This window comes from Prionailurus viverrinus, chromosome B1 (assembly GCF_022837055.1).
Source record: "Prionailurus viverrinus isolate Anna chromosome B1, UM_Priviv_1.0, whole genome shotgun sequence".
NCBI classification, from domain to species: Eukaryota; Metazoa; Chordata; class Mammalia; order Carnivora; family Felidae; genus Prionailurus; species Prionailurus viverrinus.
Genome location: NC_062564.1, coordinates 49,078,314 through 49,103,697, shown reverse-complemented (window position 1 = coordinate 49,103,697; position 25,384 = coordinate 49,078,314). Strand labels below are relative to the sequence as shown.

Below are 25,384 nucleotides of genomic sequence, written 5' to 3'. Positions count from 1 at the left end.
GAATTTTTTTTTTTTTTTTTTTGTAGTATCCTCTTACTTAATCCCCTCAACGACCTCAGGAGGTAGGTGCAATTGTAATCCCCATTTACAGGGACGGAAACAGAAGCATAGAGAGGGTAATTGCCCAAGGCTGTTTTAATAGAGGTACATCTAAAAACTCATTACCTATGTGACTTTGGGAAGCTAATCTCTCCAAACCTCCGCTTCCCCATCCGTAAAGGGGGAATAATAATAGTATATATGGATACAATAGCTGCATTACAAGTTGTAGCGAGGATTAGATGTGTGAATATATGTAAAGTACTGGGTCACCTGGTTGGCTCAGTCGGAGGAGTGGGTAACTCTTGATCTCAGGGTTGTGAGTTCAAGCCCCACGTTGGGTGCAGAGATTATTAATAAATAAGTAAATAAATGAACTTAAATTTTTTAAAATATATGTAGAATGCTTAGAATGGTATTCTGTTGCATAAGTCCCCCACTGGTGTCTGCTATTATTGTTGCTCTGATTCTCCTTATTCCTTTATTGCCAACCACAGATTTATGGCCAGCTTCGCTCAGAGCCAGTCTGGCTCTTCTGCCTCTAATTTGACCACAAGACTCTCTCCCTGTGTGGTCCCAGCCCACTGGATCAAGGTGGATCCTGGACGGACCCCCAGGGTTGGCAGTTCAATTGCTATCCTAGGGTTGGGAATGAGCAATCAAAGGACAGGGTCCTTGCGGGGGACAGCAGTAACCCAGTTAAGCTGAGCCTTATGCACACAGAAGATGATGGTCAGGAGAAAGGGGACAGAGGGGAGCAGAGAGGAGAGGTCAGTGGCCACCGAGAGAAGGTAAGAGACCAGTCACCCTCGGCAGTGAAGACAGAAGCCTGAGAGGCTGGCAGCCTCCCACGGGTAGCAAGCCCAAGACCCGGCTGTTCTTCAGCATCTGTAGCTCTGATTTTGCCTGCTGTGCCTATTTCATAAATACTCTCTCTCTTCCTTCCTCGGTAGGGCTTGAGAGGACTTCCCTGACCAGGGAAGGTGGAGGTATGCACCTTCGGGGGGCGGTGACAGCACAGGTGGGCTCAGGTGCGTGCCTCACCCTCGCCTGAGAATCAAGCTGAACTTCACCCTCCAAATCACACAGCCGGGAATACTGGTGGCCAACAGTCTAGGACACATGAGTTTTCTTATGTCTTTATTCTTATGTTATTGAGTCACTAGGCTTTTGTTGTTGTTGATTTATTTTGAGAGAGAGAGAGTATGTGCACGCATGAGTGGGGGAGGGGCAGAGAGAGGGAGAGAGAGAGAGAGAGAGAGAGAGAATCCCAAGCAGGCTCTGCACGGTCAGTGCAGAGCCCGACACGGGGCTCGAACTCACGGACTGTGAGATCATGATGTGAGCCGAAACCAAGAGTCAGACGCTTAAGCAACTGAGTCACCCAGGTGCCTCATCTGTGTCTAATTTATAAATTAAACGCTATCATCGGTATGTATATTTGGAAAAAAGGCAGAATACGTATGGGGTTCAGTACTATCTGTGGTTTCAGGCATCTAATGGGGGTCTTGGAACCCCTCACAGATAATGGGAGACTATTGTATAGCCTCTTGGTTTTGTTTCTGTGGAGAAACCTTACTAACACGCAACACTTCCCCCTCCCTTCCAAAAAACAAAATCAAAACAGGGCATAGGACTTGTACTGGGCTGTGTTTTACTAGCAAGTGAACATACTATGCTACCATAGACCGAATATTTGTGTCTCCCCCAAATTTATGTGTTGAAATCCTAACCTCCGCTGTGATGGAATTAGCAGGTGGGGTCTTTGGAAGGTGTTTAGGTCTTGAGGGTGGAGCCCTCATGAATGGGATTAGTGCCTTTAGAAAAGTGACCTCAGCAAGCTCCCTCTCCCCTCCTGCCATGTGAGGGCATAGTAAGCAGATGGCCATCTATGAACCAGGAAGCAGGGCCTCACCAGGCCCTAAGTCTGCTGGCACCTTGATCGTGGACTTTCAGCCTCCAGAACTGGGAGAAATGAATGCCGTTTGTAAGTCACCAGTCTGTGGTATCCGGTTAGAATAGCCAAAATGGACTAAGACATGTGCTTTCAAAGCCAGCCCCCGAGGGCAGAGCTCCCTCCTACACTCTGGCTTCCTGGAGCAGACCTGGCTGATTCACAGGGGACCCAGCTGTCCTCTGTTTCCTGTGGATCCTGGAGAGGCAGGCTTTCGGGGGCAGATCTGGCCCGATCTCTTTCTGCTTTTCTGTTTTATCTGCAGAACAGGGAGGGTGAAGGTGTCACTCAGATTGTCTAGGGCTCCGTTTAGCCTGTTGCAAGAATAATAGATCTCACCTTGTTTCTCACTGGGTTCCTGCTCTTTATGGGTGGTTCCCTCACATGCGCTTGGTCCCTGGCCCCCAGAGGACCGCTTTGAATTCCTGCCACAGCTCCGTGTCTCTAGATTGAGGGGCAGGGGGTTAGGGCCAAACTCTACAGTGAATATCTAGTGGACCCTTCGTCCACCGGTTCCCCTTCAAAGTCCAAGTGAGGCAGAGCCCCTGAAGGCATTATGTCCCTGGTTGGGCAGAAAGGACCAGAAGACACCTCCCTCCTGGAAACAGCTCTTTACTGACTCAGTAATACTATATCGCATGATATCATATATAGACAGAATTACATGGTATTGGGGGGGGGGGGGCAGGTGGGAGTGCAAACCAGTTGCACATATTACAGGAAGGGAGGTGGCATTAAGGCTTTTGGAATGAGGACAGAGGCTATTCTCTGAGTCAGGGTGGGGAGGGGACAGCTCCAGGCCAGGAGTGGTCGGGATCTGTCGAACACCAAGGTAAGGCAGCTTTACCACAAGTTTAGCCTGTGGGCGGCCTTCACCCTGCTGGGGGAGCTTCCAGGGCTCTTTTCTGCCCTTGTGCACAGGAAGTTGGAGGTGACAAGGGATGGTGTCCTCGCGAGTCTCTTGTGGATGTTTGGGCCCTTCCCTCCTCGTCCAGCCTTCCCGCCCAAGCAGAGAGGCCTAGGGCCATTCTGAGTCAGGGCAGGGTAAGGTCAGCAGGCAGCTGTGGGCAGGAGAGCCGGGGACAAGAGGGGAGAGCTGCTGTCACCAGGCTTGGCCCTCCTCCAGCCTCCACAGAGGGGCCCGTCCCAGAAATGGAGCAGGCGGGCCAGCCTCAGATGGAGCAAGGGAGGCATCTTCACTCATGCCTCTGCCTCCCTTCTTCCAGCTTCCCAGCTGCTGGGTGCCACTCTGGGAGAATGTTCCAGGCCCTAGATAGTCTCCCCATGCAGATGAAGCTCCTGCTTGGATTTCTCCCAAGATGCTCCTGAGAGAAGGAGGCAAGGATGAAGTGAGGAATTTTCTGGAGACAAGAAAAAATTGCTGAACTCATGAGAGCTCGGTGCCCAGAGCCCGAGAATGTGACTCAGGTGGAGTCCCTCCATCCTGTGTGAGGCAGGGGGCAGCTCCCGGGACGCTGCTCCCATGGTCGTGAGGAGAGCGTTCTGGTCATCAAATCCACCTTGTTCCTAGAGTTTGAACCACATCCCCTTCAAAGGTTTTCCTGGGTCTTTTCAACCGCTGGGAGCCACGGGGAACTGTTAGCTAGGCTGGTTCCGAAGAAGCTGGAGAGCCAAGTTGGTCAACAATTCAGAAATAGAGTTAAGACCTTCCTCCCAAGGTAGCCACCTCCCTGGCAGGCTCAGTCACAGGAGAGGGGGGTCTTCTCCTGCCCTCTCCTCCTGCCCAGCCAGGGACACCCAGTTGGCCCCCCTGGCCAGCAGGGAAATGTATGTGCGTGTGCGTGTGAGGGGCTGCTTTCTGTGGTACAGTCAGTACTGGGGAGCCCCGAGGTGCAGGGGCAGGCCGGGGAGAAGCCCCTTTGGGATCAAAGAACCACAACTGTCTGTAAGGGTGGCTTTCTGGGGTGGGGGCTTGCCATGCCCTGAGGCCCTTCCCGGCATTTGGTGCAGCAGTGTCTGGGCCTGGGGCCCTTAGTAGCGGCTCTGGCTTCCTGGTGGGCCTGGGGGCCCTGGGAGGCCAGGGGGCCCCTGGATCCCTGGTTCACCCTTAAGCCCCATGGGCCCCCGCTGGCCCGGTGACCCTGTCTTGCCAGCAATCCCTGGCTTTCCCTGAGGCCCTGAGGGCCCTGGAGACCCTGGGGGCCCCTCTGGCCCTGGGGGCCCCATGTCCCCTTTCGGGCCTGGCTGTCCTCTTGGGCCTCCAGTTCCAAAACTGCCCTTTGAGCCTTTGAGGCCTGGGAAACCCCGAAGGCCAACCGGTCCCCTTTCCCCCATGGGTCCTGTGTCTCCAGGCTGCCCCTGAGGACCCTGGGGTCCCGGGGGCCCCAAGCTGCCAGGGTCTCCTTTCGGTCCTCTGCTGCCACCAGGCCCTTTCGTGCCCGTGTCTCCTTTGAGTCCTCTTGGTCCGGGGGGGCCGGGGGCACCTAGGGTCAGAGAGAAGAAGGGAGAAGTCAGTCTATGATGCGCAGCTCTCACGAGGCTCTCCCACCAAGGAGACACAGCACAGGCCAAGCCACAGTGACAGCCTGAGGGTTAGCTAGACCCAAAGGCCAGGCCTGCTGCCTGCGAGCTCTGGGAGCTCGGGCCCATTATGTGACTTCCCTAAGTCGGCCGAACCACCTGTGAGGAGGGGACCCTGAGATAATGCAGGTAAGTGTCTGGCGGGAGGTCTGGGGCACCATGAGAACTCACTGTTCTGACTTCAGGACTTGCCCATCGTTCCCCACGTGCACTCAAGCTGGGAACTGGGAAAGCTGAACAGCTCTGGGAAAAGGCCAACACTGGCCAGGACTGTCTGTCCCGGTCTGGAGGCCGCCTGGCCTTCTGCTTGAGTCTTTGACTCAACCCCCTGCCCCGCCCTCATCTCAACCTCAGGCTTTTGCCCATGACCGTTCTGCATCTGGGGCCAGGGATGGAGTCAAGTGACACGGGGGAGGAAAACCAAAAAAGTGAGGCAGGAGAAACAGACCCCTTTGCAGGGTTAGTGTGTGGGCATAACAGCCCAGAGAAAGGATGGCTCCTCCAGGAGGCCCACCCTGACCACTCTGAGCTCCTGAGGCTGCCACTTGCTGAATCTTTCAATTGACGTGTGGAAAAAGAAGTCACCGTACCGTGAAAGCAAACCTTCAGTGCCTTTCTGGTAGACCCTGCTAGACTATGGAGCCTCTGGAAGAGACTGAGGGCCACAGCTCACAGCCCCTGCCCTGGGCATGGAGCCTGGCACATGGCAGTGAAAACTCAGAATATGCTTGAAAAGAATGATTCACCAAATAGCTGTGGACTCCTTGCTCCCACCTGGCTCTGGCCTAGCGCCTGGGGGAGAGGCCAAGATGAAGACATGGTCTGTCCTTAAAGAGCCCTTCTTAGTTCCCAAGCCAGGGGCAGAAGACTTTAATATGCTTCTGACTACGTAGATCTGAGAGTCACCAGCTCCCAGAGCTGTACGAACCCTCAGGGCACAGAGTGTGGCCCTCGCTCTGCCCCAAGGCATCTCTGAATTCCTGGAGGAAAGGGGACTCGTTGGCCTCATGAGGATCATGCAGCAAAGGCACAGCAGAGACCTGGCTTTTTTCAGTGGTCTCAGCAAAGGGTACTGGTACAGAATTCTCCCTGAGAATTCTGCTGCTACATCATTCTTGCAAAAGACTTCTGGCATTTTCAAGCTAGGTGAGAGCCAGTCCAATTCCTGCCTTTCACAGAGGAGGCAACTAACGCCCAGAGAGGTGAAGCAGTCCCCTCAGGGCAGAAACCAGAACCCAGGTGGGCCTCTCAGAGAGGAGGGATCCTGCAGCCTGGAGCAGGGAGCCCTGCCAATGGCCATGACCCAGGTCTGCGGTGTCCGGGCTCTGCCCCAGCTAATGAAGATGCCACTGCTGTTAATCCTGGCTGATGCTACCTGCTTACGCCCCCCCGCCCCCAGCACCTTCTCCCCACTCCCCACCCCTGTTGCTCCCTGTGGATCTGCTTCCCAGAGGGTTCTGTGGATCAGTGAATACCGTCTTCTTAAGCTCTAAACTGGGATCTAAACGGGAAACTGGAGCCCAGACAGAGTCAGCCCTACAAGGGCCAATAAAAACCTTCCAGCCGTTCCCTGCCCCCGCCTGCCCATGCCCACCTCCCCCCCCACAGGGGCATGCAGCCCTGTGTGGGCTCAGCTCACGTGGCATGCCAGCTGCACAGGCTGGGATTTCGTCATGGGGCCAGCGGGGGCGGGGGTGGGGTGACTGTCGGTGCAGCGGACCCGCCAGGGAGCAGCCAGGAGGCAGGACCTGCTCTTCGGTCTGCAGAGGCCCCTGGAGCCCCCCCAGCCGCCTCCCCCGCCACCCGCACCAGGCAGCTGGAACAACCTGGTACAGAGAGGTGCCCACCAAGGGACTGCCTCCCCCAGCCTGGCAGGACTTGCTGGGAATCGGCAGAGCCATGGTGCCGGTCTCCGCCCCAGCTCTGGCCTTGGCACCTGGGCCTGCTGAGGTTGGAAAAACAAAGCCATTCAGAGGTGGAGGGGCCCCTGGAGGATGGGTGGATGGGTGGATGGGTGGGAGTCAGGGGGCCCTGGAGCGACGTTGGGAAAATTCCTGCCCACTCTGGAGCTCAGGCCCTCATGGATAAAATTTGAGAGTTGTACTTCAGTTCCTTAAGGCCCCTGGAGCTTCCCCCCCCACCCCTCCCCCCTGCCTCTGTCCTTGCCCTCTGGCCTGCTTCTTTGGGCTCACCCGCTGCCCGCCCCAGGACACAGCTCCCCGGTTCTTCATTCTCTCCCCTTACAACCACTTCCATAGCTTCCTCTCTTGTCCCTGGGGTGAATGGGTCCACGATCCCCATTTCCAGCGTCGACCCAGGAAAAGCATGAGAAGTCTTATCCCGATGAAGTTGCCCTGCTCTGAGCAGCCCCCAGGTCCAGCGGGAGCCCCCTCACTCTCTCCCCGGGACCCCGGCCTGCCCGTGTCGTCTGCATCAGGTGCCCTCTCCGCCCTTACTCGAGGGGCAGAGCAGCTAGCTGCGAGGGTTGCCAGGGGTCTCTATGCCAGCAGTGAGGGAGAGAAAGAGGGTGAGGCCCTCTCTTCTGCCCCTTCCCACCCGCCCTCACGGCCTCCTCTTCCTGGGGAAGCTCTTGGCAGCTTCCCTGGATGGGGAAGGCCGGGGTCCACATGCCTGGGTGGAAGGTGTGTGCAGAAGCCTGGGTCACACTACGCACCTCACTGCCCCAGGAGTGCAGCCCTCAACATGCGTGGAAGGAGAACTTCAGGGAAATGGGTGACCTCACTCTCCATACCCCTCCCCATCACGGCTGGCACCACTGACCCCATCTCTGAGCACATGGAAAGGGGTCCTAGACAGTCACTTTGAGGACATCAGGTGGGGTGGCCTCGTCTGGGGCTACTGACAGGAGCCTCTGTTGCACACAAGGCATCAGGGGCCAGTGACAACCCTGCGACATCACTGCCCACTCTCTGACTTCTCTGGGACCTGCCTTCCCTCGGAGAAGGGAAGGGCAATGCGAGTGCCAGCATCTGTCTACTGAGTCTCTCCTGTGTCCTTTGTATACTGAAATTGTCCCATTTTACAGATGAGACAATGTGGTGCAGAGGGTGACATCTTACCCAAGATCATCGGCCAGTAAGGGGTAGAGACAGGACTCAAAGCCAGGCCTGAAGCTCTGAAACCCATGCTCTGTTCCCCTACCCTGCTGCCTTGGGTCCTCATTACCCTGTGGCTGGGCTCCTGGCCCTTTCCCCGCCCCCGCCCTGCCTGTCCCAGGGAGGGTCCACACAGCGTGGGGAAGGGTAACATGAAGGGCTGTCTTCCCCAGGTGAGCTGGTCCCTCCCAGCCATGAATCATGCTGTGGGACCTGGGTCTAGCTTGGGAGGAAGTCAACAGCCCTGGCTTTCGTCGTTAGCTTAGGGGCAAGGAATGTGGACAGAGGTTGACAGAGTATCTGCTCTGCGGGAAGGCGTGCCACTGACACGGCCCATTATCAGATCGGGATACCAGCAGGGCTGCAGGGCAAAGGAGGGGAGGGCTCAATCCTGCTCACTGCGGAATTCAAACGCTGTGGGGAGCGTTTAAAGCAAAGGAGGAAAGTGAGCAGTGTGGCTGAGGGGCAGGGTTGTGGGAGAGGAACGGAGCACCCTGGAGTCCCGGGGAGGCCCATAATTACTCAGGAAGCCGGGGACTATAATTAGGCCATCCTGGCCCATTAGGGTCGAGCCACAACTGACTGCATGTCTGGGACAAGTAGGTGGTCTGCACTGGGAACCCGGAGGAGGTGGAGGTGGGGGTGAGCAGAAGTACTGAGTCTGTCAGTGCCCAACACTCCCCACCCATGGGTGGGGTAGTGCGTGGGCAGGAGGGGCCTGCAGTCCATCTCCCAGTCCAAAGCAACAGGCCAGCTTATGAGGACGGAAGGAAACAGAAATGGAATGGGCGACTCTTGAAAGGCCATGGAAGGAAGGCACACTGGCCTGGGCTTTGGGGGACCCTGGTTTGAGTCCCAGGTCTGGTATTAACCAATTGGATGCCTGGGTAAGTCTCCGTCCCTCTTGGGACCTCAGGCTTCCCTCTGTTCAGTGAATATACTGGCCTAAGTCAGGGACTCTCAATACCGGCTGTTGTTACCTGAGGAACATTGAAAAAATGACAATGGACTTCCACTTCTGTGATGCACTAGATTGTAACAGATGAAACTTCCCACTGAGAATAATCCGAATCATCAGATCAAATACCAAGACATACTCCTGATGGCTTTGGAGGGAGATCAAAGGCCAAAATCACAGGGAGAAGGGAGGCTCATGGAAGTCAGCCTGGCAGTCTTTGGCACTTTCCTTCTCAAGGCATTTGTTGATGAGTGATCAGTTTGAGCAGAGAAGCTGAGAAGCCAAACGAAACGCTGCAGCCGTCAGGCTGAGAAGCTGAGTAGGGCTTTCAGTGGCTTCACTGGGGCTGGGGTGGAAGGATGCCAAGATTCAGGAGAAGAGGGGATGGTGTGTGCATTTGCACAGGGCAGAGAGACTGAGCAGAGCATTCAGCTTCGTTCATTTAGTCTTATGGTGCCGGGGAGACAAGAATTGGCGTTCAAGAAAGACAAGGTGATAGGGCCCTAGTAAACGCTCCTCCAGGACCAAGCGCTGTGAGCATGAGTGTATCAGAAATAGGCCAAACGTCACCTTTCTTGCCCACCCTCTGCTTCTAGCCTTGTTTATGCTTTCATTCTGCCTTCACTGAGCAAATGTTTCCTGAGTGCCTTCCAAGAGCAGGCACTCTGCTGGGTACTTGATGAGGGAGACAAGTAGCCCATCATCAAGAAAATTAGATTCAGAATCATCCCTTAAATTAGGGCAGCCTTTTATATTTTATAAAAATTGTTCACACCCACTGTTAACAATGATACTCACAACTACCCCATGGGATATAAGCAAGGGAGGTATTAATATTCCTATTTGTGGATGAGGAAGTTGAATTGAACGTAGCTAGTGGCCAAAAGCCTTATCCAAGGCCACTCAGCTAATAAGCAATGATGGTTTCCTGTTTTCAATTTCCAAATAATAGTCCTAGCACAGACGCTGTCTAACACAGACACAGAAATCATCCTACAGAGCAGGAAGAGAGAAATACTCTTTTTTTTTTTTAAGTTTACTTATTTATTTTGACAGAGAGAGAGAAAAAAATAGCAGGGGAGGGGCAGAGAGGGACAGGGAGAGAGAACCCCAAGCAGGCTTCGCACTGACAGCATAGAACCCGACATGGGGCTCGAACCCATGAACCGTGAGATCATGACCTGAACTGAAACCAAGAGTTGGACGCTTAACCAACTGAGCCACCCAGGTGCCCCAAAGACAGAAATATTCTATGAGAGGCACACACACTATGGAAGTACCACAGATTTTCTGTTGAGCAAGTTGAACTGGAAGAGGTCTCAGAGAACAGCTGGTCTTATCCTTTCACTTACTGATGAAGAACAAAAATAAAAAACAGAGGCTTAGAAAGATTAAGTGATTCTGCCTACAGACTCTGAGCAAATTAGAAGTCAGACTTCTTTCCCATGTAGTTTAAGAGCTCCAGCCCTTCAGTCAGCACTTGGCACCTTCCACACTGGCTGTGGTCATTGCTGTCCCACCCCGTTTATTCTAGAGAGCAGCTCAGTTCCAGCCTGGGGGAGACCTCACTGCCAGCTCCAACATGAGAGACTGTCAGCACCTGTCTATGCCTGAAAGAATGAGTAACAAGCTCCTGTAGGAAAGGATGCACATTTTGTACCTGAAATTTTCTCTCAGATGAGAAAGGTTTTACATGAGGTGCTTTAACAATCATGAGGAGTTTAAACAGAAATTCAGAGGTTGAACCAAGAGTCAGATGTAGCTGAAACAAATATCTTACCTTGCTCTCCAGCTAAGATGAGGTCCTCAGATGAGGACTCTGTCATTATTAGGACAGGAACAAATATAAATTCCCATGACTCTTGTTGGGTTATACTTAGAATGGGGTTCTTAAATGGTTCCCCTCCCAACACTTTGAGTATCATCTACCTCTTTGCAACTCTCTGCCCCACACCCTACACCTAGGCAGGACCTGAGGGGAGGTGCCTTTTTGGTATCTGAGAGCTTACGCTCTCAGTGTCTCCTCTTCTGGCTGCACCCTGGATGTGCGCACCTCAGAGCCATGACAAGGGGTCAGAATTTAAAATCATAGTGTGACCTTGAGCTCGTGCCTTAACCTTTCCCAGTCTCAGGTCACCTTCTTGTAAAATAAAGACACTGCCTTGTCTACTGCACAAAGGTTGTTGTGAGGCTGAAACAAAACGAAGTCTGTGAATGGGCTTTGTCATTGGTTCAGCTTTATATTTCATTGGTTCTTAGGCTGAACGCAACAAAACTACAGAGGATAAACTGTAAGAACTCCCTGATAATGCCTTTTCTAGAACAATGCAGCCTAGAGGATGTATCCTAGAGCTACATATTTTAGATAAAATACTGGGGGAATGTTTCAGTTACCCAAGAAACATTCAGTACTTGGCTTTGTTGCAAAAATATGACAGCAGGTCAACAAGATGTACTTCTATCCCCCCCAACACCACCAATTTAGATTGAATAAAAAATTAACCCTCGTGGCAGTAGAAATGCTCAATGATGTAAAATAAAGGCAATACAGGTTTGAGACTAAATGATTAAAGCAAAATAGAGAATCAGAGAGGTTGGCTCCAAGTCTGTGCTCTGCAGAGAGAACAGAGCTGTCTGGGATTGTGGGGCCCTCCCTCCTTCCTCCTTAGAGCTCCCCTAGATTATCAGGCCCAGATATTTGCCCCCCCCCCCCCCCACCAAATGTAAGCCATAAATTCTGGAACTGGCAGATCTCAGTGGCTAACTAATTTTATTCTCTACAGCCACGATTGGTTATATTTTCAGGTCGAACCCTCTTCCTGCAAAGACACACAATTCCTTGGGAAGGGTCCAGGGAACCTGGGTAGAGCCATCCAGATTCCTAGTATAAACAAATTCTGATTAGGAGTCTTTGGGACTATTTTCCAGGAGAAAAACTGTTGGAAAGACTGCTGTGAAAGAGTAGAATGAAAAAGTAATAGCATTTGTTAGGGATTGAATTTTGTCCCCTCAACATTCATAGACTGAAGTCCTAGCCCCTGGGGAATATGACCTTCCTTAGAGACAGGTCTTCACAGAAGTAATCAATTTTTAAAAAATTTTTTTTAACATTTATTTATTTTTGAGACAGAGAGAGAGCATGAACAGGGGAGGGTCAGAGAAAGAGGGAGACACAGAATCTGAAATAGGCTCCAGGCTCTGAGCTGTCAGCACAGAGCCCAACGCGGGGATTGAACCCACGGACCGCGAGATCATGACCTAAGCCGAAGTCAGACGCTTAACCGACTGAGCCACCCAGGCGCCCCAGAAGTAATCAATTTTAAATGCAGCCATTAGGTAACCCCTACTCCAATATGACTGGCTTCCTGAGGAAAAGGGGAAACTGAACACAGAGACAGAAATGCACAGAGAGAAGATGAAGAGATGAGGGAGAAAAGGGCCATCTATCAGCCACCGCCTGGAACAGAGCCTTCCCTCACGGCCCTCAGAAGGACCCAACCTTGCCGACACTCGAACTCAGACCTCTGGCCTCCAGAGCTGCGAGACAGTACGTTTCAGTGGTTTAAGCCACTCAGTCTTCGGTACTTTGTAACAGCAGCTGGAGCAGACTAATACAGTGCTCATTTCAGAATGAAATTATCATAAGCAGAAGCCATAAAGCATGATTTGAAGGAGTGGGCCAGGCAACCCACCTTTGGTATGGAATCTAGGGGTAGGCTGGGGATGGAGGTTCCCCACAGGGAAGAAGAGGTCAGCCCCTTGCTGGGGAAATTGATGAGGACTAGACAGGAGTGCATTGCAGAAACTACACTGGGCAGACTGCTGTCACCAAGAAGCAGCTGCTTCAGTTGCTCAGGTGCTTTTAGAGGCACAGGGTTATGTGACTTTGGAGAAGGCTGTTCAAGGCAGCTTGCAACTATGGATCTGAACTGCCTTGAATTTGAATCCTGTGTCCATTCCTTGACAGCTGTGTGAACCTGGCTAGACCTCATGTGGTATCCAGTTCTTCACTGCAGGCTTTTTGGGTTCACGGTTTCAGGGATCATGGGAATGAAAGGAGATAATGTGTATGCCATAGACTTCCCCCATGATCTTTGCATGCGTTGCCCCCTCTACCTGGAACCCTTCTGTTCATCCATGCTGACCCTGCTAGATCTAACTTATTCCTCCTTCTTTTTCAGGTGTCTCAGTTCAGATGTCACCTCTGATGGTTAATTTCATGTATCAACTTGACTGGGCCATAGGGTGTTTGGTCAGACATTATTCCGGGTATGCCTGTGAGGGTGCTTGGGGATGAGATTAATATCTGGATCAGTAGACTGAGGAAATCCCCAATGTGGGTGAGCCTCACTCAGTCAGTTGAAGGCCTTGATAGAACAAAAAGCCTATGGGGTGCCTGGGTGGCTCAGTCGGTTGAGTGTCCGACTTCAGGTCATGACCTCAAGTGTCCATGAGTTCGAGCCCCGTATCAGGCTCTGTGCTGACAGCTCAGAGCCTGGAGCCTGCTTTGGATCCTGTGTCTCCCTCTCTCTCTGCCCCCCACCCCCACCCCCGCTCACTCTCTGTCTCTGTCTCTCTCAAAAATAAATAAAAACATTAAAAAAAATTTTTTTTTAAAGCCTAAGAGGGAATCCCTCCTACCCGACTGCTTCAAGTGAGGACTTCAGCTCTTTCCTTCCTTTGGGTTTGAACTGAAACCATTGGCTCTTCCTGGGTCTTGAGCCTGCCAGCCTTCAGCCTGCAACTACACCATCAGCTCTCCTGGGTCTCAGGCTTTTGGACTCAGATTGGAATTAAACCATTGGCTCTCCCAGGGCTTTTGCTTGCTGACTCACCCTGCAGATCTTGGGCTTTGCTGGTTTCTATAATTATGTGAGCCACCTCCTTCAATCCCTTATAGTAAATCAATTTCTTTCAGAGATCCTAATGGACACAGGATATATATATATATATATCCTGCTGGTTGGTTCTGTTTCTCTGGAGAATCCTGATTAATACAGATTGTGGTACCAAGAGCAAGTATAAAGGAACAGAATTTTAAAGACGAATGTTCTAAATTGATCTGGGATTTCTGGAACTGACTCTAATTTAAGATTTAAAGATGCTAATGACTTTATTTCTAGTAGTAAAGACAGCCTAATAGTCCAAGGCATGATCTGGCAACAAAGATATGCAAAGTATTGGGGACTGATACTTTGGAACATTTTTTGTCAAAGTAACGAGTATAATGAGATTGGTTGCTCCTAATGTTACTGGACAAAGTGGGGCAATAAAAAGTTGACCTTGGGGATTCAAATTCCCAGCTCAAGTGTCACATAAATGACCTGAAAGCTTCCATGTCTGCCCTGAATGAGACTCTTATTTCCTGTGGCCATGGGGTTGAGATTGCTGCAAATCTAACTTACAATCTCATCCTGTAACTGGCTGAATTGCAATGCAGGCTGAATTCCCAGCTTCCCAGGGCATCCACTCTTAAAGTAAAGGCATTCTCTGGGAAGCAATGGTATCCTGAAAGTTGGAATGGGGATATGTGGGAAGACTTTGATGGAGCTGGGGACACTAGACCCCTAAATTCTGATAAGTCATCTTTGACAGCGGAAGCAGTTCCCCCACACCCAGTAAAAGTGGCCTCTCAACCCCTGTCTGAAGCCCTCATGGCCTGAGGAAAGGGCAGTGGCCTGCCCTGAGGCACCGCCAAGCAAGACAATGATCATTCTCCTGAGGACCCACCGCCACCACCCCCCTTTGCTTCTAGACCTATAGCTAGACTCAGTTCTCAGCAGGACCTTAAAGGTGAGGCACAAAGTGTGACCCATGAGGAGATGTGCTACACTCCAAAAGAACTACCTGAGTTTTTAAATTTATACAGATAGGAATCTGGGGGATATTTGTGGTAATGGATCCTAAAGGTGTGGAGATAATGGTAGAAGGAACAAAACATTGCATCAGGCAGAATTTATTGATAGGGGCTCACTAAGCAGGGATTCTGCATCTAATATTGCATCTTGGGGAGTGAGAAAGGCTCTAACAGTTAGTTTGGTTGGTTGGCTGAGACATGGGCCAAAAGACCCACAGTGAGTGAGTTAGAAATGCTGGATCTCATTGGTTTTAGGTAAAGAAAGGGATTCAAAGAATGAGAGAAGCTGGGACGTTGGAGTGGATTTGTCATCTGGGACCTACTCACCCACCCTGGGAAGTTCCAGAAGACGTGCCTTTCACCACGACTGTGAGAAATAAATCTGTAAGGAGAGTCTTAGAAGCCTTGAAGAGTTTTCTGATTGCTCTCTTCTGCAGGCAGACCGTACAGGGGGAACTTTTGTCACTCAACTGGGAAACCTAACCATAATGGGAGTGATTGGGTCTCGGGGTGGCAGATACCTAACGGTGGCACTCAACTAGCCAACACAAGGAGAGCATGGATACTGTAATAGCAAAGTCAACACAGTGATCAGAATAGGCTGACATGCACAGACCCGTGGTGTTAGCTAGTTGATCATGGTGTACCTAGAAGTGAAATAGATAGGAAGCCTACTAAATTCTTACTTGTTTTGTATAAGCAGAGAAGTTCCAGGTCAAGTGAATAAAAGTCTAATCCGAATCATAAAAATAGCCATGGCTCCTCAGTCAATTCTCAGACTTGAGCCAGTTTACAAATCCAGAACTACTTGAATGAAAGGGAAGCTGGGTACCCTTGAGGAAGGACCCTAGTATTTATACTGTTAATCTTCCCAGCCTTCCCCAAGGGGACCTACACCTTTTTTTTTTTTTTTTTTTTTTACCAGGATAACTGTGCACCGGGGCAGAGAAAATAATCAGCCCTTCTGGGGACTACTAGACACTGGCTCTGAACTGACACTGATTCCAAGAGACCCAAATGTCACTGTGGCCCTCCAGTCAGAGTAGGGGCTTATGGGGGTCAGGTGATCAACGGGGTTTTAGCACAGATCTGTCTCACGTGAGGCCCACTGGGTCCCTGAATTCACCCTGTGGTTGTTTCCCCAGTTCTGGAATGCATAATTGAAATAGACATCCTACCTACTAGCTGGTAGAATCCCCACATTGGTTCCCCAACCTATGAAGTAAGGGATATCATGGTGGGAAAGGCCAACCAGAAGCCACTAGAATTGCCTTTACCTAGGACAATAGTAAACCAGGGGTACCTGGGTGGCTCAGTCAGTTGAGTGTCCTACTTCTGCTCAAGTCATGATCTCATGGTTCGTGACTTCAAGTCCCGCATCAGGCTCTCTGCTGTCTGTCAGCTTGGAGCCTGCTTTGGATCCTCTGTTCCCCCCTCCTCTACCCCTCCTTTGTTCGTTCTCTCTTTCAAAATAAATCAACCAATATTTATTTTTTCCTATATATATCTATAAAGGAAAATTGTAAACCAAAAGCAATAGCACATTCCTGAAGGGACTGAAGAGATCGGTGCCCCCATCAAGAACATTAAATTTGCCCATTTGACCTGTGCAGAGGACAGGTGGATCTTGGAGAATGACAGTGCATTTTCATAAGCTTAGCCAGGTTGTGACTCCAATTGTAGCTCCTGTACCAGATGCAGTCTCATTACTTGAGAGAATCAACACATCCCAGATGCTTTTTTGTCCATACCTGTTCACGAGGCCCACCAGAAACAGTTTGCTTCCAGCTGACAGGACCAGCAATACACCTTCACGGACCTGCCTTGGGGGATCTCAACTCTCCAGCTCTCCATCATACTTTAGTTCACAGGGAACTTGACTTCCTTTCTCCCCCACCAGATATCACGCAGGTCCACTACAGTGACGATATTATACTGATTCAACCTAGCGAGCAAGTAAGTTGTAGCTCACTATTTCGAAGACATTCGTGGGTCAGAGGGTGGGGAATAAACATGACAAAAATTCAAGGGCCTTCTACCTCAATGAAATTTCTAGTGATCCAGTGATTTGGGCGTGTTGAGATATCCCTCCCAAGGATAAGCTGTTCCATTTGGCCCCCTCCTGAAATCAAAAAAGAGGCCCACCTTGTGGGCCTCTTTGGATTTTGGAGGTAACGTATACGTATTCCTCACTGGGATGTGTTGCTCCAACCCACTTATTGAGTGACCTGAAAAGCTGCTGGTTTTGAGCAGGGCGTAGAACAAGAAAAGGCTCTGCGACAGGTCCAGGCTTCCGTGCAAGCTGGGCCATATGATCCAACAGATCCAATGGTGCTTAAAGTGACAGTGGCAGATAGGGATGTTGTTTGGGGCCTTTGGAAGACCCCTATAAGTGACTTGCACTACAGACCCTTAGGATTTTGGAGCAGAGTTATACCATCCTCTGGGGATAACTACTCTCCTTTTGAGAAATAGCTCTTGGGCTTGAGTGGAGACTAGCAGAGGTCACCATGTTACCATGAGACGTGAGCTATGCCTCATGAACTGGGTACTCTCTGACCCACCAAGTTATAATGTTGGGCACACAGAGCCGTACTCCATCATCAAATGAAGTGGTGTATATGTAATTAGGCCTGAGCAGGCCCTGAAGGCACAAGTAAGTTACATGAGAAAGTGATCCAAATACCCACGGTCCCCACTCCTAGTATACCACCTTCTCTCCCCCAGCCTGCACCTATGGTATTATGGGGAGTTCTCTATGACCAGCTGATAGAGGAGGAGAAGATTCCGGCCTAGTTTACCATTGGTTCTGCACAAAACGCAGGCATCATTTGAAAGTGGGCAGCTGTAACATCACAGCCCCTCTTTGGGACATTCCTGAAGGGCAGTGGTGAATGAAAATCCTCCCAGTGGGCAGAACTTCTGGCAGTGTACCTGGCTGTCATGTTTGCTCAGAAGAGGAAATGGTCAGACATGTGATTATATACTGATTCATGGGCCATGGCCAATGGTTTGGCTGAATGGTCAGGGATTTTCCACAATTGGAAAATTGGTTACAAGAAAAGTTGGGGAAGAGGTTTGTGAATAGTCCTCTCTGAAGGAGCAAAAAATGTGAAGGCCTTTGCATCCTATGTGAATTTTCTTCAAAGGGTAAGCTCAGCAGAGGAGACTTTTAATAGACAAGTGCATAGGATGACCTATTCTGTGGATACCAGTCAGTCTTTTTTCTCCAGCCACCCCTGTCATCACCCAGTGGGCTCATGAACAAAATGGCCATGATGGTGGGGATGGGTTCTATGCATGGGGTCAGCAGCATGGACTTCCAGTCACTAAGGCCAACTTGGCTACGGCTATTGCCAAGTGCCTAATCTGCCAACAGGAGAGACCACCAACAAATCCCCAATATGGCACCACTCCCCAGGGTGGTCAGCCAGCTACCTGGTGGCAGGTTAATTACCTTGGACCACTCTCATCATGGAAGGGGCAATGTCTTCTTACTAGAATAGAAATTTACTCTAGATATGCATTTTCCGGGGCGCCTGGGTGGTGCAGTCGGTTAAGCGTCCGACTTCAGCCAGGTCACGATCTCGCGCTCTGTGAGTTCGAGCCCCGCGTCAGGCTCTGGGCTGATGGCTCAGAGCCTGGAGCCTATTTCTGATTCTGTGTCTCCCTCTCTCTCTGCCCCTCCCCCGTTCATGCTCTGTCTCTCTCTATCCCAAAAATAAATAAACGTTGAAAAAAAAATTAAAAAAAAAATAGATATGCATTTTCCTTCCCTGCATGAAATGCTTCTGCCAAAAATACCAGACAGAATGCATTATCTGCCATCATGGTATTCCATGGTATTCCAACATAGCACTGCTTCTGATCAAGGATATCACTTCACAGCAAATGAAGTGTGGCAATGGGCCCATGATCATGGAATTCACTGGTGTTACCATGGTCCCCACCATCTTGAAACAGCTGGCATGACAGAAGGGTGCAATGGCCTTTGAAGACTCAGTTACAGCTCTAGTTAGGTGGCAATACCTTGCAGGGCTGTCTATGGTCTGAATCAGTGTCCAGTATGTGGTGCTGTTTCTCCGATAGCCAGAATTCACTAGTCCTGGGATCAAGGGATGGAGATGGGAAAGACTCACTCTTTGTGACCCAGTAGCAAAATGTTTGCTTCTTATTCCCACAACCTTATGCTCTGCTGGCTTAGAGATCTTTGTTCCAAAGGAAGGAGTGTTCTTGCCAGGAGATACAACAATGATTCCATTGAACTGGAAGTTAAGACTGCTGCTTGGTCACTTTGGGCTTCTCATGCCTTTGAATTAATAGACAAAGAAGAAGTTATTGTGCTGACCACGTGACTGATCCCAACTACCAAGGAGAAACTGGACTATTACTCTACAATGGGGGTAAGGGAGAGCACGTCTGGAATTCAAAAGCTCCCTTAGGGTGTCTCTTAGTGCTACTGTTCCCTGAAATAAATGTCAGTTGAAAACTACAACAACCCAGACTAGGGAGGACTGGAATGGCCCTTCAGGAATGAAGGTCTGGATCACCCTACCAGGTAAAGAATAACAACCAGCTGAGGTGTTTGCCTGGGGCAAAGAAAATACAGATGGGTAGTGGAAGAAGGCAGTTATAAATACCAGCTATGACCATGTGACCAGTTACAAAAATAAGGACTGAACTTGTCAAGAGCATTTCCCCCTTGGTGTGTTATAAATATATAAATATATGTACAGCAAATATCTTTGCTTTCTTCCCTCTCTTATCCCCTTATCATATAACATAAAAAACAAAACACATTGATGTTAGGGGCACCTGGGTGGCTCAGTCAGTTAAGCATCCAACTCTTGGTTTTGTCTCAGGTCATGATCTCATGGTTCATGAGTTCAAGTCCCGTGTCAGGTTCCGTGCTGACAGTGCTGACAGCCTGCTTGGGATTGTCTCTCTTTCTCCCTCTCTCTCTGCCCCTTCCCTGTTTGCTCTGTCTCAAAATAAATAAACTTAAGAGAATTAAAAAAAAGCATTGATTTTATATCACGGTATTTAAATATTGTTAACTTTATATCATAGTATTTAAATTGTGGGATATCAAGGGGGAAAAATAAATATCTCTCAAGGACTTTACCTCCCCTTCTGGGGAAGGGGTTAGTATGATTTTGGTTGTACACAGCATACTCACATTTTGAGCTTTAGGCAGAATTGTAACCTTGTTATTGTCTCCATTTGGGGATTAAGTATTATTATTATTATTTTTTTAATTTAAAAAAAAATTTTTTTTTCAACTTTTTTTTTTTTTTTGGGACAGAGAGAGACAGAGCATGAACGGGGGAGGGGCAGAGAGAGAGGGAGACACAGAATCGGAAACAGGCTCCAGGCTCCGAGCCATCAGCCCAGAGCCTGACGCGGGGCTCGAACTCACGGACCGCGAGATCGTGACCTGGCTGAAGTCGGATGCTTAACCGACTGCGCCACCCAGGCGCCCCGGGGATTAAGTATTATTTAAGGAGAGGTGTATGGGCACCAGCTTGACATGTGGTCAATTTTATGTGTCAACTTGAGTGGACCACCAAATGGCCAGACATTCTAGACATGTCTACAGGGGTGTTTATAGAAAAAATTAATATTTAAATCAGTACTGAGTAAAGCAGATTGCTCTCCACAATATGGTGGGCCTCATCTAATCAGTTGAAGGCCTTAATAGAACAAAAGGCTGACCCTCCCCTAAGTAAGACCGAATTCTCCTGCCTGGTGGCCTTCAAACTGACACATCCTCTCTTCCTAGTTCTACAGCAGCTTCCAGCCTTCTGACTCAAACTGGGACATCAGCCAAACAGATTTTGGACTTGCCAGCTCCATAATTACATAAGCCAGTTTTTAAAAGAATCTCTCTCCTGTTGATTCTGTTTTTCTGGAGAACCCTGATTAATGCAGGGATGAGATGAGAGGAGAAGAGAGCATCAGAGTGATGGGCATATGAGGGGCACATGGCTGAGAACACCAGTGATGTGTGGGAAGACAGAAAACAGTTTCCAAGACGAGATCTGCCTATTTCTCTGTGTAGACCCAATCAAACAAACCCACATATGAAAATCCAGATTTGTATGACAGGCAAAGTTAGGAGCCATAACACCTTTACAAAAGAGCCTTGTAAGTATGGCAGTCCTCCCTTATCCGTGGTGGATATGTTCCTAGACTCCCTTACATCGCCTTTCTTTCCTATGTATACTTACCTATGAGAAAGTGTAATTTATAAATTAGGCATTTTGTGAATGTCATCTCTCTCTCTCTTTCTCTCAGAATATCTGTTGTATGGCATTCACCCTTCTTGTGATGATGTGAGGCGATAAAATGCCTAAGTAATGAGATGAAGTGAGATAAATGATGTAGGCATCGTGACGTAGCGTTAAGCCACTGCTGACCTTCTGAAGGCAGAAAGTGAACCCGCAGAGAAAGGGGGACCACTGTGTTTTTAAAGCTTCCAGTCGCCCTAGGCATTTGCTACAGGATTGGATTAGGCTACCAGGACTCTTGCCTGAAACCGGGTACCTCTGTGTCTGGCAAGATCACCAAGGCCCTCTGGGAGCTCCGTAGCAGGTCTGGCCCAGGTGGGGCTCTTACCTCTCAGGATGGTGACATTGCGAAGGATTTCTCCATGCCGCGTGTCCACAGCTTTCATTTCCTCCACGATCATGGAGAGGTTGCGGACGTTGAAGTCCAGCCGGGCACTGAGCAAGCTGAAGCGCTCCCGGAGCAGGTCCGTGGTGCCCAGCATGAGGGAGACGGACTTGTTCAGGTAGTAGAGCTCCTCGGCGTGGGTGTGGAAGCCCAGCGTGCAGGAGAGCCGCACGTCGTCCAGGTACTTGAGCATGCTGTGCACGTGGTTGTCGGTGGCGTTGATGTTGGTGAAGATGGTGCCGATCTCGATCTCGTGAGAAGCCATGCGTCCTTCTAGCGTCTCGAACCTCTCCACCGTGCGGTTCTGGGCATAGCGGGTGTGGTACTGCAGATCGTGCATGTTCTCCTCGTGGTCGTCCAGGAAGGACGAGATGTTATCCAGCTGTAGCTGCAAGCCCATGACCTGCAGCACCAGGTCGTGCATGCTCTCGGAATTCTGGCTGATGCGCTGTGAGGAGACCCCCAGGGTGGCCTGGATGTTCTTGACCACTTCTCCGGTCTTGGCCGATGTGGTACGCAGGCTGCCGAAGAGCCGGGTGTAGTTTTGCCAGTCAGTGACCATCTTCTGGAGGGTCAGGGTCTCCTCATCAGTCTTCCGCCGGATCCCATGGATCCACTCTGAAGTCTGCCCAACAGTGAAGTTGATCTGGTGGACAGAAGCCTTGACATCATAGCACTCCTGGGTGAGGTCCTTCAGAGAGAGGTCCAGGCCAGCTGTGGTGGCCTGCCAGCCTCTCACCTGGGTGAGAAAGAACCCCAGAGACTGGTTGACCTGGTGGATGGAGAAGGAACAATTGCCCATCTCCTGGGAGATTTGACTGCTGGTGGTGGAGAGCAGTTCATGGGTCTGAGAGGTCTGGTCCAGCTGGACCTCCTGGGCCAGAAGCATCTTCTGAATTCCTTCCAGCTCTTCCTGCAATTTTCTGATCTCTTGCTCCAGCTGCCCAGCCTCATGGCAGAAGGAACAATTGTTTGGGGCTTTCAGATCTTTAGGAGAAAGGGACAACATTTTGAGTTGCTGAAGGATCATGGGACAAAAGTGGCTTCTTTAAATATTTCGGAGCATAATGAATTGTCAAGTAGCTTCCTGTTCCCTCTTCCTATCCTAAGTCTGCTATGAAATCCTTTATGGAAAAATCTTGCCATTTCTATGAAATCTTATTTTGACCAAATGTCTTTACTATGACTTGAAATGTAGAATTTGGGACATTTTTTTTTCCAACTCACCACCAAATTCTCAAGAACATATCTTCATAACTTTTTGAAGGTTGCCAAGAACTGCCCATTTAAACTTTATATTTCTCCAAACACTTTTATATTTGTTATCTTATCAGTACATTTATGGGGAAAAGATGGTACAGGGATTATTTCTCCCATGTGTCAGATGAGAAATGAGGCACAGAGAAGATGCCTGCCAAACATCACTCAGCCTGTACTTTCTCTTTCCATCAGGGCAGACCACCTCTACCCCTTCTATTATGGCTCCTCTGTCTCTGCCTCAGAACGAGAATGTCCCTAGCTAACGCAGGAGATAGACAGCATCCTGAACTGTGCACACTTTAAGGCAGTAGTGAGGCAAGGGAAGACTTGCCAAGAGGCTTCGGAAGATCCTGAAAATAATCTCAGATACTTGAGAATAACTAGGGAATGTCTTTGGGTTCCTTCTCTGCCTCCTAATGCTTTACAAAGTCTACCTCCAAGCCTTCTCTACCTGTAGGCTCTGGCTAGATCTGTACCTCACACAGAAACCCTGGCCCCGGTCCTGGGTGAAACCCAGGGCAGCCGCCCACTCGGGATGAACCGGGAGGCAGGGAGTCATAGCTGCCCTTCCCTTGTGCCTAGAGGGTGGCTTAAGGCTTCCCTGCTCCAGGGCACCATGGTCTGGGGGGGGGGGGGGGACACTCACCCCTCCCCAATTAACCCTGGTCTTCCATCATTGTCATTAGCACATCTGGACACTGGACACTTACCCAGGCCTTGCAGATTTTCCTGCATGGACATCAGCTTCTTGTCATAGATGGCCTGGGCCAGGGAGATGTCTTCAGAAAGAGAGTCCACTTTCCTGAAAACTATATGGGAAATACAGATGAGAAACTGGGGCAGGGTCTTAGCTCAGAGAAACAGCAGTCTTTTGGTAAGAAGGTATTTTTATCAGCCTTTCTGCAACCAAAACCATTCATCCTTCTACAGGGCTTTTCAGTGGTGGTAAGGGAAGATGCTTCTTATGGCCAGAGTTCACACATTCTATATCCATCTAGATCTATATCTGTTTATACATCTCTCTTAATATATATATGTATGCATATGTGTGTGTGTGTGTATATATATATATATATATATATATATATATAGTTGCCAAATCATTTATATAGAGTATGATACAAACATTAAAAGTTTGTGTGTGTGTGTATATATATATATATATATATATATATATATATATATATCCTTGTGCCTACATATATATATGTATGTGTGTGTATGTATCTATCTCCATCCCCATCCAGATTTTACAACTAGGGCCTGACCCCCACAGGATAGAATAGGGAAAATTAAGAAAAAAATGTAAAAAGAATATAAAAATATTCTTAATCCTACCACTGAGAGATAATAGCCATCAATATCTTCATGCATCTCTTAGACTCTTACTTATCTCCATAATCATTCTATAGCTACATAGATATAGGTATACTCTTTTAGAAAACAACAGAAAAAATGGAATGTTCTGAACATCTCATCTGTTTTCTTTCATTTTGCATCACTAGTGTCATGTCATGGACATTTTCCCATTGAGGTTTAAATTGCCTTAAAATCATTACTTTTAGGGGCATCTGGGTGCTTAAGCACTGACTTCAGTTGCTTAAGTGTCTGACTTCAGCTCAGGTCATGATCTTGGGCTCTGTGAGTTCGAGTCCCACATTGGGCTCTGTGCTGACAGCTCAGAGCCTGGCGCCTGCTTCGGATTCTGTATCTCCCTCTCTCTCTGCTCCTCCCCCACTCACACTCTGTCTCTCTCACTCTCAAAAAAGAATAAATGTTTTAAAAAATATTTAAATCATTACTTTTAATGCGTGTATCATACTCGATATAAATGATTTGGCAATTATATAAAAATCTCCTGTGGTTGGGGGACACCTAAGCCACCTCCCTTTCTGAGCCTACAAATAAAACTTGATATGTAAATATGAGTAACACTTGTTCCTAGAAATAATCCTTATATTTGGTGGTTGTGCGTATATGGTTATTCTCTTAGAATGAATTGCTGGAAGTAGAATTAATGGGTCAAAGGGCATTAATATTTTTAAGTCTTTGATACATGTTGCCAAACTGACTCCTAGAAGAGGATTTATCAGCTTACACTGCATGGGGAGTCTCACCCCCTTCTCAGGGGTCAGTGCTGGCCAGTGATTACAGCACATCTGGGCAGCAGCAGGATTCCTGGCTTTCTCTAGCAAGTGTCTGGCTGGACAAGGGAGTGAGAGGAGGGCCCGGATTGGATGGAGGTAGACCATATGTTTCCCACAGAGCCTAGAAAGGTAAGTGCACAGGGATGGAACGAACTCCGCCAAGAGAGCTGGGTCATGCAACTTCTCGTCCACACTTGCCTCAGATTTGCAGGGTGACTTTGGGCAAGTCAATTAACCTTTCTGGAGCTCAACTGAATCATCTGTAAAAGGCAAGTATGAAGCTAGATGACTCTAATGTTCTTCTCAGCTCCAAAATGCCATGATTCCAACTTTTTTGGAATCTCTGGGCTTTAATATCGTATGTCTGAGAGCTGTTGAGACTTAATTAGTAACAGTGACATGTTGAGAGGTCCTAGGAACAGTTCTATGCCATTTTATTACACTAGCACTTGGAGTTTACAGTATTCGTCATTCCATTTGAGTCTCCCCCAAGTTAAAATCCCTTGTATAGATAGGGAAAGAGAGGTGCAGACTTTGATTCTTATTCTAATGCTTTATAAAGTCCCCTCCAAACCAATAGCCAAGGGCTCATTCATATAATTCACCCTGTTCATTTCTTCACAGAGAGTTTCATGATCTGTAATTACATACTGTTTTCCTTACTTTTTAGATCTTATTTTTTTCTCATCTTTTCAAAATTGAGTCTTATAATTATACTAAAAAGAGTATACATGTATAATTTTATAAATAAATAGGCATATTTTACAGGTGTGAGATTATCGGGTTTTTTCTTTTCCAATATTTAATTGTAAAATTTTTCAAAGAGTAATCAAAAGA

General features: G+C 48.9%; 1 protein-coding gene across 6 annotated transcripts in view; it reads right to left on the bottom strand.

Moving 5' to 3' along the window:
• Positions 1-2,589: 2,589 nt before the first annotated feature.
• SCARA3 (scavenger receptor class A member 3) overlaps positions 2,590-25,384 on the bottom strand; it is a 61,664-nt gene continuing 38,869 nt past the window's right edge. For all 6 annotated transcript variants that reach the window (XM_047856509.1, XM_047856513.1, XM_047856510.1 and 3 more), the window contains 3 exons: positions 23,111-23,209; positions 21,084-22,127; positions 2,590-4,437 (listed from right to left, as the gene is read on the bottom strand). In XM_047856509.1, coding sequence (XP_047712465.1) covers positions 3,986-4,437; positions 21,084-22,127; positions 23,111-23,209 — 1,595 coding nt within the window. In that variant the 3' untranslated portion in view covers positions 2,590-3,985. The remainder of the gene's footprint in view (positions 4,438-21,083; positions 22,128-23,110; positions 23,210-25,384) is intronic.